The sequence below is a fragment of the Gymnoscopelus microlampas genome (genome assembly GCF_963454915.1).
Source record: "Gymnoscopelus microlampas genome assembly, chromosome: 23".
Taxonomy (NCBI): domain Eukaryota; kingdom Metazoa; phylum Chordata; class Actinopteri; order Myctophiformes; family Myctophidae; genus Gymnoscopelus; species Gymnoscopelus microlampas.
Genome location: NC_139960.1, coordinates 14,038,110 through 14,053,047, shown reverse-complemented (window position 1 = coordinate 14,053,047; position 14,938 = coordinate 14,038,110). Strand labels below are relative to the sequence as shown.

General features: G+C 40.2%; 1 protein-coding gene across 1 annotated transcript in view; it reads left to right on the top strand.

The window, feature by feature from the left end:
- The first annotated feature begins 1,181 nt into the window (after positions 1 to 1,181).
- Positions 1,182 to 14,938, top strand: part of cand1 (cullin-associated and neddylation-dissociated 1) — a 31,870-nt gene continuing 18,113 nt past the window's right edge. Inside the window, exons 1-8 of the mRNA XM_084050280.1 lie at positions 1,182 to 1,555; positions 8,331 to 8,406; positions 9,167 to 9,234; positions 9,577 to 9,731; positions 11,146 to 11,269; positions 11,424 to 11,511; positions 13,955 to 14,132; positions 14,429 to 14,534. Of these exons, the coding sequence (XP_083906406.1) occupies positions 1,488 to 1,555; positions 8,331 to 8,406; positions 9,167 to 9,234; positions 9,577 to 9,731; positions 11,146 to 11,269; positions 11,424 to 11,511; positions 13,955 to 14,132; positions 14,429 to 14,534 (863 nt within the window). The 5' untranslated portion in view covers positions 1,182 to 1,487. The remainder of the gene's footprint in view (positions 1,556 to 8,330; positions 8,407 to 9,166; positions 9,235 to 9,576; positions 9,732 to 11,145; positions 11,270 to 11,423; positions 11,512 to 13,954; positions 14,133 to 14,428; positions 14,535 to 14,938) is intronic.

Below are 14,938 nucleotides of genomic sequence, written 5' to 3'. Positions count from 1 at the left end.
ATTTACATTACTATGGGAAAGTTTGGACTCAAAAAGAGTGCATTCTGTTTTACCAAGGTGTAATGACAGTTTGTTATCCGAAAGCCAAGTACGGATTTTGCTCAGAACTGAGGGCTTATCCTCAACTTGCATTTTGACCTTACCGGAGACCAGGAGTGTCAAACGCCTTTTGAAGGTCCAGCATGACCATGCCACAGTATTTGCCCGAGTCTATCTCACGTTTGATGCAGTCGGTCAAATACAGTAGGCATGTGTCAGTGGAGTGGGATGTTCTGAAGCCATTCAAACAGCAGTTTTCGCTCTTCGAGGTAACTACTGATCTGTACGTGAATTAATCTCGCTATAAGCTTTGAGATGGAACAAAGGATTCTAATTTGTTTCCTTTTTCATACAGAGGGATTACTCTCGCCAGCTTGAATTCATGTGGGACGTGACACTGACATTTGTAATGTGGGCTTCCATGGGAGCAATAGAGGGCCCGTCACGATAAGAGGGCCCCCCACACAACACTCCAGTAGTTCTCAAAGTGGGGGTCTGGGGACCCTCAGGGGACCCAAAGAGGTCTATAACTCTGACAGTGTACACACAGTCAGAGTTATGGGGGTTTGTGGGCCTAGAATGCATACCAAACAGGGGGTCCATGAAATTAAGACTTTCCACCCCGGAGGAAAGCCTGGTAGGCTAGTACCCTTGTGCGAACAATTCGGCCGAATGCAAATGAGCCCCATTTGAAAACAACTTAAAGGGTGAGGGGCTGCTAATGTTGTTATGTTGATTTTTTGTTTTTTCCCCTGGCGGATGGGGCAAGCAGGGTTCACACAGACCGGGCCATGTCCTCGTTGGCCCCAATGAGCGTATGCCTCTGGTTTCAGGGCTAGCTCTATCTATGTCCTCTCGGTGGGGGCTCCTCACTGGCAGGTGAGTCAGTAGGATATCAGCAGTGACAACACAGAAATGTGTGTGGGGAGGAATTAATTGGCATAATGACTGAATTGGGAAGAAAAGGGGGTTACTTAAAAATAATTGGCTACTATAAATTATTATTTTTCTTAAAAGAAGAAGAAAAAGAAAACTGTGAACTTTAACCCTCTGCAGCCAGCCAGACAGCCAGCCAGCCAGACAGACAGACAGACAGGCTTGCTAGGCTAGCCCCGCCCCTCTGCAGAAAGAGAGAGCGAGAGAGAGAGAACGGGACGTCCATTCAAACACATCCAAACTCCTCCAGCCCTCCATCCACCGCGGGATGCGAACCAACAACCACCAGGCAGCAGCATCACATCAGCCTGATCTCTGCACCTCTTCCACCCCCCCTGGTCCTTCAGCTTCCAGCAGCCCCCGCATCCCCTCACACAGAACGGTCAGTTAGTTGTAACTAACGGTCATTAACGGCCAGTGACGGAGCACTGCTACTGGTATACCTAGAGGCTAGCAGGAAGGAGGCTAACGGAGGAAGCTAACCCTAAACCCGCCCCAACAACACAGCAAACATGGCGAGCGCCTCGTACCACATCTCCAACCTGCTGGAGAAGATGACGTCCAGTGACAAGGACTTCAGGTAACGTGGTCGTTTTTAAATTATATCGTTTTTTCAACCGTATTATGTGAATAACACGGTGCGTTTTAGGGCGAGCAAACGAAACGTTTACCTGAGTAATAATGAACGGGGCTAATTTTTTAAGCTAGCTAGGCCACCACGGCCAGCGTTGCCAGATTCTGCCCGAGAGAATAAGCAACCCGGGTCTATGAAAACTAAGCCCAAAAAGAAGCTACGACTATTTGAAAATGAAATGGCCAATCTACAAGCTCACAACGCATCAAAAAGATCTTGGGAATAAAATATTTTTGGATATTAAAAAACACAAACACAAAACATTTTAACAACACAAATCTCTGGCACAAAATGTATTCAGATGGTTGGGTCTCCAGTCAAATGCATATTGTTATGGGGGTCCTTGCCATGGAAATGTTTGAGAACCACTGGTTTAAACATTGGGAAGCAAGACAAAATAAGCAACAACTATACTTAGTAGGGATGTCACGATTACAAACTTAAGTTGACGATTAATTGTCATACAAATAATTGCTATTAACTTATTTAATGGTGGTTTTGGCATTGGACATTGTACACTATATATATATTTTAAATATGCTTTAAACCAAAAAATTGCACAGGGCAGATAGAAGACAAATAACTTGAATATACAAAGAAATTATGGACAGACACTGACACATTACTTTTGTCAAAAAGGGGAGAAATAGAGGAAATAGCAGATCTACCAGCTTGGGGTGGCATGTAGATCTGCTATTTCTGGAATTAAAACAATATAGATATTAACCTTTTTCAACATGTTAACAATTATGACTTATCTCAAATAATTGCCATTATGTAATAATTGTGACAGGCCTAAAACAAGCCCAAATAAACAACTACACTTTAGAAACGAGCCCAAATAAACCGCAACCCACCAATATTAACACGCAACTTTAAAAAAATAAATAAGCCCAAAGTGGCTTATAATAAGCGGAGATGGCAACACAGGCCACGGCGCTATTATTTTCTCTTTATTTCTTTCTTTTAAAGTCTGTTGCTTTGGGCTGTATCAAATAATGACGTAATTTCAGCTGCATACATTTTAATTCAGTTGGAATTGCCTCATTTTTGGCCGAAAAAGATAGTTTGTCCAAACGTGACAGACATATAAGTGTAAATGAGCTTTAAAACCCCGGGTAGCAACGAGCCATGTTGACACGAGGTGTTTGTAGAGAAATACAGACTAATATCATACAGACAAATACACAAATAAACACATTTTAATGCTAATACGTGAGTGAAACACTTATGTTTGTTGTGTTTGTGTTGTTTTTGTGTTGACGTTTAGCATCTGGCACGCATGACAGTCCCAGCTATTAGCCTGGCATGGTGGCTAATGCTAATAATCAGCTGCATGAACGATATACTCGCGAGATTTTTAGTTTTTTGGTATTAAAGATGTTAACGAGCTATAACAGCTTGTTTTTTTGTGTGTGATTGTAAACAGGTTGCTAACTGTTGCATGGGTTGTGTTGACACGTTAGCATCCGTAGTTAGCTTCCCTGGTAACCATCATCACACAGCTAACTGCTGTCATCATGCAGGAAGCTCATTCCGTGTGTGTGTGCAGTGGTGGAATAAGTACTCACATTTCTTTACTTAAGTAAAAGTATCAATACTGCAATGAAGAAGTACTGTTCTTTTTCACGCCAAGGAGCCCCTAAATTATATGCATCTGGCTGGGGACCCCCATTTCAAAATATTTAGTTCCAGGGACCCCCCAGAAGCAAAGATTTGAGTTACAAATGTTCGCTTTAAAAAAATATAAATATTCAGATTTGCACAAACTTTCATGATTTTTCAAAAATATCAGATCTACAAGCTCGTAGCACAGCACTCAGTGCCGCGCTATGTATATCTGCTATTTTTGAACAGTCAAAGTATAAAATAATGGTTAAGGTGTTTAAAATCTAAAATGACACAGATGCGTTCCCCGGTCTTATTGGGTTAAAGTACCAAAAGTAGAAAGTACTCATTATGCAGAATGTCCCATTTCACAAGTTTTCAAATGTATAAAATGTATAAAAATCTTGAAAATAGCAGATCTACAAGCCCACAGCTTGTAGATTGGCTATTTATCAAATGGCCTAAATGCATATAGGGCTGAAGTAGGTGATGTATGTTTTGTAATAATAATCAAAATCTACAAAGTAACTAGTAAATATAGCTGCAAGCAGCGATAATACGGGGCCAGTGAATAGAGAGAGAGAGAGACATGGAAACGGAATAGATTGAAGAGAGAGAGAGAGTGACATGGAAACAATAGATTGATGAGAGAGAGAGATGGAAACATAATGGTTTGATTGGACATCTCAACCTACTGCCATTAACAGGATTCGAACTCTCAACCTTCAGACTAATAGGCTGCAACACTACCTATAGTGCTATAGCTTTGTCCAGGCTGATATTGTCTGTTGAAGATCATAAACTCTTGCCTTCTTTCATGAACCAAGCCCCTGTTTCACTAACACTAAGATCACTCGTTCACAAGCCATTTACCAATGAAGAAATTGTACATCTCCTCAGAACCAAAACTAATGAAAGTAGCCGATCTACAAGCTCACAAACCATGAAAAGTTGTGAGATTGTAGATCAGCTATTTTCAGAATGAAGTATGTCATACGTAAAAAACATACTCTCTCCAAGAAGCATTTCATCATTACCTTTAACATTTGCACATGTATTCAATGATACAGTCATGTTGTTTGCAATTCAACTTAAATTAAGTCTGCATCAAGTGAGGCTTGAACTGGCGACCCTGAGATTGTGAGGCCTTCATTTAAGGGAGACGCCATTGGCCCAACAGATAAGTAACTGTGAAAAAGGAGATCACACAGATGATACAGTTTCACGCAAATAGCTGAAAAATCCTGGGTTTAAGTGTTTTTCAAACTGCTCAAAATTGCGGACAATCTAAGGGCGGAGCTTACTGGTCAAAGAGATAGATGTGTTCCTCATGAGTCAAGGCACATGTGTAAGCAAGTTTCACGACTTTCGGCCAAACGAGGCATGACTTATGCCTGTTTAAAGTCTGCCTTTTCAAAAAATTGCTATAGCGCCCCCTTTTGGCCAATTGGAGTGAGATTGGTTTCAGTGATATTTGGAATGACCCTGTACATTTCTGCCAAGTTTCAAAGAAATGTGAGTCTGCATGTATGTTTTAGGCACAGATGAATAATTTTCATAAAACTGTAATAGTTAAAATCTATCTCCTCCTGGGATTTTTGAGCAATCTGCACGAAACATTTTACACATGAACTTTGGACCACCGCCTACAAAAATTTCCAACGGATTTTCCATAAGTGAAAAAATGCAGAAGTTAGGAGCCAATGACTGTTTTTCATATAATTCAAAATGGTGGGCGATCTAAAGGTCAGAGGTCAAAAGTCAGACCACGAAAGTTGTCGGGCATGAAGAGACGCATGTGTGTATCGAAGTTTCATGGTTGTAGGTCAAACAGGGCATGAGTTGTACCTGTTCAAAGTTGGCACTTTCAATTGAGTGCTATAGCGCCACCCTTTGACGAATGAGTGTGAGAATTATTTCTTGGTAGTTTTTCATGAGCATCTACCATATGGCCGAGTTTCGTAAAAAGCGTATGCACGGTTAAGCCAGAACTGGCAAAAACAAGTATTTTTCAAACTGCTCAAAATTGCGGAAAATCTAAGGGCGGAGCTTACTGGTCAAATCGATACGTGTGTTCCTCATGAGTCAAGGCACATGTGTAAGCAAGTTTCACGACTTTCGGCCAAACGAGGCATGACTTATGCCTGTTTAAAGTCTGCCTTTTCAAAAAATTGCTATAGCGCCCCCTTTTGGCCAATTGGAGTAAGATTGGTTTCAGTGATATTTGGAATGACCCTGTTCATTTCTGCAAAGTTTCAAAGAAATGTGAGTCTGCATGTATGTTTTAGGCACAGATGAATAATTTTCATAAAACTGTAATAGTTAAAATCTATCTCCTCCTGGGATTTTTGAGCAATCTGCACGAAACGTTTCGTACTTGAACTTTGGACCACTTTCTACAAAAATTTCCAACGGATTTTCCATAAGTGAAAAAATGCAGAAGTTAGGAGCCAATGACTGTTTTTCATATAATTCAAAATGGTGGGAGATCTAAAGGTCAGAGGTCAAAAGTCAGAGTGTGAAAGTTGTTAAGCATGAGGAGACGCATATGTGTATCCAAGTTTCATGGCTGTAGGTCAAACAGGGCATGAATTGTACCTGGTCAAAGTTGGCATTTTCAATTGAGTGCTATAGCGCCACCTTTGGACGAAAGATTGTGAGAATTATTTTTTGATCGTTTTTCATGACCATCTACCATATGGCCGAGTTTCGTAAAAACCGACAGCGCGGTTCAGCCAGAACTGCGAAAAGTGGCAGAAGAAGAAGTGACAGAATAATGCGAATAACAATACGTGTCCAGAGCAGAGCTCTGGCCCCGTAACTAAAGTTGTCAAATAATTGTAGTGGAGTACAAAAAGAACAATATTTGCCTCTGAGATGTAGTGGAGTAGTAAAAGTATTGAAAATTGGAAATACTCCAGTAAAGTGAAAATAGCTCAAAATTGTACCTAGAGTAAATGTACTTAGTTACTTTACGCCACTGCTAATGCGTGTGTCCATTTACAATTAAACGTTAGCAGATCTCGGCCATGGAATGTGTATTAACAACATGTCAAGCAAATTGAGTTTTCCACTATTGATTGAATGATATCCAGGTTTAGCCGTCATTGATTGATTCATGCAGTCTAGTGTTAGCATAAGGGGTGTGGTTGGTGTAATCTCTAAAACAGCAGCTTGGGCTGCCAGCAGCCCTGGAAAGCAACTGATCAAGTATTTTGTGTACTGGAAACGAAAGTAATGAACCCATTAAGAACTGAGACGATTCTTAAAAATGTTTTCTAAATCCTTTTTGTTTTCTAAAACATTTTTTTGAAAAAAAAAAAAAAAAAAACCCAAGATTTTTCAAAAATAGCAGATCTACAAGCTCATAGTGCGGCACTTGGTTTGATTGATTGAATATTTTATTAGGCAAAAGAATGTAAAACAACACATTTACATTTAAAATACTTTGTCTAACAGGTCCGTTCATAAAAGTCCTTGCGGACTTGTTTCCAATGAGGGCCTTGGTATTCAATTCATAGACATATATAGTGGCACCACAGTGCCGCTATGAGCTTGTATATCTGCTATTTTTGAGTAGCCAAAGAAATCTAAAGTGACACAGATGCGTTCCAGGTCTTAATGGGTTAACGTTAAAGAATCTTTGCGTTGGAAAGTAACTAATGTTACTGTATTTGTGCACTGGAAAGTAAACACACGTTTAAAGTATTTGTGCAATGGAAAGTAAATTGATGTTTAAGTATTTGTGCTGGGGTGAGGTGACTTAACTGCACATTTTGTTCACTAAAATAAGTTGCATGACACTGTCACAGCTTTTACACTTGAGGATTTTACTGTGAAGTATGTGAATGTAGCATCGTGGTGGTCTAAAGCAGTGTGGTGCTCAAACCTTTTCGTGCCGAGGACCCCCAAATTGCTATGTACGTGGCCGCGGACCCCTACCTGAAAATATGTTGTGCCAGGGAGGCAAAGATTTGTGTTCAAAATGTTCGCCTTTTAAAAAACAAATGATTTAAAGATTTGCACACATTTTCAAGATTTTTCAAAAATAGCAGATCTACAAGCTCATAGCGGGGCACTCGGTGCCGCGCTATGAGCTTGTTGTATATCTGCTATTTTTGAATATCCAAAGTATAAAATGTGGATAAAGGGGTTAAAATGATTGTGACACTTTATTAACTAATTTTGCTTGGCACCCCCTGGTACCCCCCCAAGGACCCCTGGGGGTCCTCGGACCCCACTTTGAGAACCAATTGTCTAAAGTAAGGTAGAGGGGAGAGTGTTTCCATCAGCAGAATTCACTACCACTGTGAGAAATACTGTAAAATAAATAAATGAGTGGAGCTGATGTCTCACCAGTCACAGGATGCTTCTAGCAATTTGCAGTAACTAGACCATACCCGTGGGGGGATATGCGCACATGATTTGGCAACCCGGGAGCCAGCGAACACAAAAACGCTAATAAACAGCTGACATTTGGGGAAAGCGAAAAACGGGCTTGGCTGTTCCGTGCACATGGTAATGGTCAATGGCTGTGTGCAAATTCAGATCAATTGCTCCAGCCACTGAGGAGAACCGGACAGAAGAGATTTTGGGCTCACCACCACACGCACAGAGCGTTGTAGAATTGTAGGTCAACTACCTACAGCCTGAGCCAAACATTATCTTATTTTGGTTTAACAGAATATCAATATGATTCCAGGTTTTAACGGCAACAGGTTGGAAACTGATGTTTTAAAATATAATAATTCATGTGACTGTAAGAGCAGCGTGGCTCTCTGGCTAGCTGTCTCTACTGACAGGGCTGTCTGTTGGTTTGTCTGTGGCTGTGGTGGTAAAGGAAGTCTGTTTCTGTCTGAGGGTGAATGCTTGCTAGTTTGTGTGAGTGAGAACGAGTTAGTTTTTCATGTTGAGACTGGAAGCCAGTATCATACCAACCTGTCTATCTACCTGTCTACATGACTGATCTGACATGTCTGTCTGTCTGTCTAACTTTGAATATGTCTGTCTCTACTCTGTGTCCATGTCCTTCTGCCTGTCAGAACCTGATTATTCCCACCGTTAAATCACAGTATTCATGTGTAAACAGTAAACACTCTCTCTCTCTCTCTAGGTTCATGGCAACCAATGATCTGATGTCTGAGCTGCAGAAGGATTCAATCAAACTGGATGATGACAGTGAGAGGAAGGTCAGTTAATACCAGTCCCAGTTTTGTACAATTCAAACCAGTCCATACTGGTTCTGTAGTGTCCATACTGCTTCTGTTTCTGTGCTGTCCATACTGGTTTTGTGCTGTCCATACCAGTTCTATTCTTGAAACATTGTGACTAATTTGGAATCCTTTTCATTCAACATCAACACAAATCTTCTCTTATGGGGTTCCCTTGAACAAAATCTTTAGAGATGGGGCCAAATACAATTCCATTTGGGGGTCCTTGACATGCAATTGTTTGAGGATGCCCTTATATACAGGTCATACCAGTCTTTACCAGTGGTTCTCAAACTTAAGGACCCCAAAAATTATGTATTTGGCCACAGACCCCTATCTCAAATATTTTGTTCCAGGGACCCCCAGAAGCAAATATTTGCGTTACAAATGTTCGCTTAAAAAAAAAATATATATAATCAAAGGTTTGCAAAAAAAAACACGATGTTTAAAAAAATAACAGATCTACAAGCTCATAGTGCCGCACTCGGTGCCGCGCTATGAGGTTGTATATCTGCTATTTTTGAATAGCCAAAGTATAAAAGGTTAAAATGATTGTGATGCTATGCTATATTAACACATTTTGCTGGGGACCCCCTGGAACCCCCCCAATGACCCCTGGGGGTCCCCGTACCCCACTTTGAGAACCAACGGTCTACACCACCAGACTTCCGGAATGAATATGATTGAAACCACATTAGATCAATTGATCGACTGACTCGCTGAATGATTTATTTAACAGGTGGTGAAGATGATTTTGAAGTTGTTGGAAGATAAAAATGGAGAAGTTCAAAACCTGGCTGTTAAATGGTACGTACACACACACATACATGCACACACTAGCACACTACATACAGCAGGGGTCTTCAACCTTTTCAGGCCAAGGACCCCCTAGCTGAGAGGGAGATGAAGCAGGGACCTCCTCTATAATGGATAAAATTGCGTTTCAGATTAAAGTTTTTATTTTTACTATCTACAAGCTATGAGCTTGTAGATCTGCTATTTCTTTGAAAAATCATGGAATATGTCTCTCTCTCTCTCACTCAGTCACTCACTTACTCACTCACTCACTCACACTCAAAATAAGTGTTTTAAGTGTTTTAAAGCAAACATTTTGAACTCCATTTAAACGGCTGTGTTCTGTGATTATAGCCTGGGCCCTCTGGTGAGCAAGGTGAAGGAGTACCAGGTGGAGACCATCGTGGACACGCTGTGCACCAACATGCTGTCTGACAAAGAGCAGCTCCGAGACATCTCGTCCATCGGTCTCAAGACCGTTATAGGAGAACTTCCTCCTGCCTCCAGTGGTATGTTTACTAGTACCGTTTAATACTGCTGCTGCTACTACTACTGGTACTTATTATTATTACTACTACTAATTAGGCATGTGACGATTTAGCGTAAATCGATTTAAATCATTTCAAAGTGTGACGATTTTAAATCGATTTAATAAAAAATGCATTGCGATGTGAAAAATAGCCAGAAGAAACTTTTGGGCAGGTTGGAAAACTTTTGTTAAACTTGCAGAATGACGCATTACTTTACCTGAGTTACATCATCTGATAGTTGCACTTGAATGTTGACATGAAATAATAATCCCGTTTAGTGTTTTCATTAGTGCAAGTGTGAAAAAAATCTAAATACAGCGTGTAGTGACGCTGCTGGTAAACACAGCGCGTTGAAAGGCTAGGATCAAGATACCAAGGATTCGACAGTGATGTCACTGTTATGCAACCCGGAAGTAGCACGGACTGTTATGCACTATTATGTTCGAAGCTGTTTATAAAGATACCAAGGATTCGTCGGTGATGTCACTGACGTGTGAAAATACAGGATCTTTGTAAGAGACTTGATAGAGTTTTCAGTCATTTGCTACTGTATTGAAAAGCGGTTAAGAGAAAACAGTGTTTGTAAAAAAATGTATAAAAGAAGAAAATACTGGATTTGTGTAATTTTTTGTTTAAAAAAATCGTGAACCTAATATCGTGAATCGTATCGTAAGTTGAGTGAATCGTTACATGCCTACTATTGTTATTACTACTGATACTGGCTGCATAGAAGCATCAATAAATCATTATTGTATGTTCATTTTCATCAGAAATTATTTTCTAATTAATTGTTAATTGTTAATTAATTGTTTTCTAATAGACAAGGTGAATGTAAGCACACTTACCACCCTTATTTACAACATATCCTGATAACTTAATTATGTAGAAAAATAAAGACATAGGTACCGGTTCCTGAACTTCCTGGTTAAATGAATGCTTCCTGAGTTAATGCTTTTCAGTTTTCTTCATGTTGGAATGTTAATAACTTAACGTTGCAAGTTGCATAATGGCATCAAGAAAGCAAGCCAGACATGTATTTTGGCTCTAAACCACTGAGCACTGATTGGTGTAAAAACGTGCAGCTGTATTTTAAAATCAATTCTATGACTCACTGGAAGTTCATGCAGAGATCTGAGGATTGGTGCAATGTGTTCAGCTTTATCAGTTTGAGTCTAGCAGCTGCATTCTGAATGAGTGAGATGAGTCTCTGAGTCCTTATGTGCACTGATGTTAATTTGTATAAAATATGACGCCACGCTGCAACTAGCCGCGTTCAACACTCCCATGTGTACACGTAATACGTAAACAAGAAAATCCCAGCCCATCCCCAGTAATAGAAATATGTATTTACTGTATGCATTTTGTCAACAAAAATGTCAATCAATGTCGCTAGGCTCAGCGCTAGCGGCCAGTGTTTGTAAGAAGATAACTGGCAGACTGACAAGTGCCATCGCCAAACAGGAAGACGTGTCTGTGCAGCTGGAGGCGCTCGACATCATGGCGGACATGCTCTGCAGGTAACCACACTCTGTGTGTGTGTGTGTGTGTGTGTGTGTGTGTGTGTGTGTGTGTGTGTGTGTGTGTGTCTTCATTATCAAAACACACAGACAAATTTAACATGGGCGCTTAAGTCACTCATTCTGTCTGTGTCTGTCTGGTGTGTGTGTACAGACAGGGAGGATTGTTGGTGAACTTTCATCCCTCTATCCTGAGCTGTCTGCTTCCCCAGCTCACCTCTCCTCGCCTGGCTGTCAGAAAGGTACATCTGACCCCTAACCCTAAAAAATAACCTATAATAACTCCAAATATTTAAATAACACCTAGCGGTGGGAAGTAATCTTTAGATTACATTTTGATTTAAAATAGATAATATTTTCATCAGTGACAGTGTTATTATTAGTTTGTTAGATGGTTATTATGAATGATGCCTTTTATTAAACTTGTTCTTAAACTTGATTCAATCTGGCAAATCTTGATTTTAATATCACCTCTTCTGTTTTCTTCCCGGTATTGTCAATTCAGCTTAAATAAAAATCTGACTTCTGGTACCTTTTTTATGTGGACTTCAATATAAGACTGCCGTTGAGTTTAGTTGAGGAGCTACTGCCCTTACTCGCAGCTCTTTTCTCCCTCGGGTAGGCCGTGTAGGGGCTTGTGTTTGCATTGATATGCCTGATTGATACTTAGTTGCTTGCCGGTGTTGTGCACTGAAGATAGCCGGTCTGCATTGTGAACTGGTTGATTGGCTACTTTTGGTATGCGACGTGGCGCACAACCAGTGGTGTGTTCTACCGTGTTACGCCATATACGTATACGTAGTGTGACCTGCAGAACATTTACGTAGCCCTCTACTAACTAGAGATGGTCCGATCAGGTTTTTTGAAACCGATCACCGATCCGATCATTTTCAAATCTGATCACCCGATACCGATACCGATCCGATCATGTTGCGCAATATTATATCAGGTTTTTTTAAACCGATCACCGATCCGATCAAGTCTGATCATCCGATACCGATCACCGATCCGATCATGTTGCGCAATATTAATTTGTATCTTTTTTTACTTCTTGTATTTTATTTAACTTTTTAATTTATTTATTCATTAATTCACTCATGTATCATACATTTACCCCACTACTAAAAGTAGCTCATTCAAAATGTTACTTAAGTAAGAGTAAAAAAGTACTTGCTTTTAAACATACATAATAAGTTATTATTGTGTTTAAAAGCAAGTACTTTTTTCAAGTCAAATGAGTGCAGCATTGGTTCAAAACAAGTAAACTAAATCCACAAAATATTAAATTTAAATATACTGTCTTGAACAAACTAAAATATGTCTAAAACCTCAGCAATTCCAATGCAACAAAATAACTCCTGATCTAAGCAGTAACAGTGATGTTAGGTTTTCAATGTAGTTAGTGGGTGCCAGGACCCAGGAGTATGCCATACTGTCTCAATGAAAGCCATACCATTTGGCATACTGAGTATAGCAACACTGTATGCCTTTCATTGTTTTCAAGGCAAAAAAAAAAACCGTGTCAAACTGCCTTTCAAGAATATTCAAGGCAAAAAAAGTACCATATGTCATTGCTATGCGCTCGCTGCTAACACCAAACTCCGCTGGAATTTATAGTTTTAAACTCTCTAAAGGGATCTAAAATGTTGTGCTTAACTCGACAATAAGTGTTGTCCCTATCTACTTCAATGGACTACTTTATTTGGGCTGTTTGCTGGATTATTTTTTTTAACGGCACAACGAGCGGGCGCACACACACACACACACACACACACACACACACACACACACACACACACACACACACACAGTGCCCTGTGGCTGCACTGACACACACAGACTGAGTGAAAGTTTTTTTCTGTGCGCAACAGATTTCAGCGTTGTTGTTTTTTCCATAGCGTGTGTCGCATCGGTCTCACACTGTAAAGAAGTTCCACACCGTGGACATTTTCAAACCTGCGTGCAGCAGAGCAGTGCAGCGAGATCATAACAAACACTTCTTCCTTCTTTTAAGGCGGCTGTTATTCAGCCAGCGTTTCACCGCCACCTTCGGATCCGGAGTGATATCTAACTCTTGACATATATAAGTCATGATCGGATCGGTTAATTGACCTATTTATCGGAATGACCGATTCAATTATTTTCATTGATATCGGGCCTATCCGATCCATGGCCGATTGATCGGACCATCTCTACTACTAACCATTTCATCCACTGAAAATGCGCTAGCGTATCTCCACGACCACGCGCATGTCGTGCAGGGAATGATTATCTTATCCCTCCGAAAAAACCTAGAACACACCACTGCGTAGTAATGATTGCTGGCATGTGATGATGAGAACAAAGCCATATTGAAAATGCTATTGAATGCAAAACATGTTCAAGTTATTGTATCAAAGTTATACATTATAACCTCTTGATGTTTCACTAATGGAGTCGTAGTGCGTTAGTACTAATGATTACTCATTATGCTAATGACAGCAGTGTCAGAGGGCTGGTACTAATTCATATTAATGTGAGAAGAGAAAGTGTAACGCATTACTACACTAACTCCTTTTCATTACAATTGTGCAACAGGAAGTCATTGTTATTCATATTGTTATGGTTAGTACAGGACCATCATGGGACCTGGTTCACACGTGGTGATGTTTCTATTGTTAACATTATTATTTTTATTGTTATCAGAGGACCATCATGGCTCTGGGTCACCTGGTGATGTCATGTGGGAACTTGGTGTTCATTGACCTGATCGAACACCTGCTGTCTGAACTGGGACGCACATGGGACGCCCTGAACATGTCCACTACCAGGACATACATTCAGTGTACGGCCGCTATCAGCAGACAGGCTGGACACCGCATAGGTAAGACGGCTAGATGGACAGGTCATCACCATTCTTGGTTTTCTGTCTTTCGTCATAGAAATTATGTAGCATTTATTAAAGGGATAGTTCACCCCCAAGCAGCGGATCCGGTAGGAGACACAAAGGCGACTCTGTGTCTCCTACCGGAACCGCTGCCTGCCGGTCTGCTGGTCATCAAATTATTGGCTTAGGAATGTGACAAAAACTAAAACATATCTATGAATTCAAGTCTCCATGGGGTGACTAATCAATAGAATTTCTTTGGCTATACCTCTCTACCCATCTCTGTCTTCCAGGTGAATATCTGGAGAAGATCATTCCATTGGTGGTGAAGTTTTGTAACGTTGATGATGATGAACTGAGAGAGTACTGCATCCAAGCCTTTGAGTCTTTCGTTAGGAGGTACTGTCACACAGCAGAGTTATTATGGTTTTGAAATAGAAATCATTCATTCATGAATAAATCACTTTATCCATATGTTATACTTAGGCTTTTTAAGACCATTATGTGCAAATATTTGAATATATATTTTAAAGGGAACATTTGTAACTCAAATATTTCTGGGGGGGGGGGTTCCTGGAACAAAATATTTTGAGATGGGGTTCCTTGACATGAAAACATTTCAGCCTCACTGAAATTAAAGCGACATGCGTGTTAGGATTTAGAAGACATTTGTAGAATCCCCCAGAAGCTACAGAAGATAAGTTACAAATGTTTGCTTTAAAAAAAAAAATATATATATTCAAAGATTTGCACAAATGTTCACGATTTTTGCAAAAATATCAGATCTACAAGCTCATGTCGTG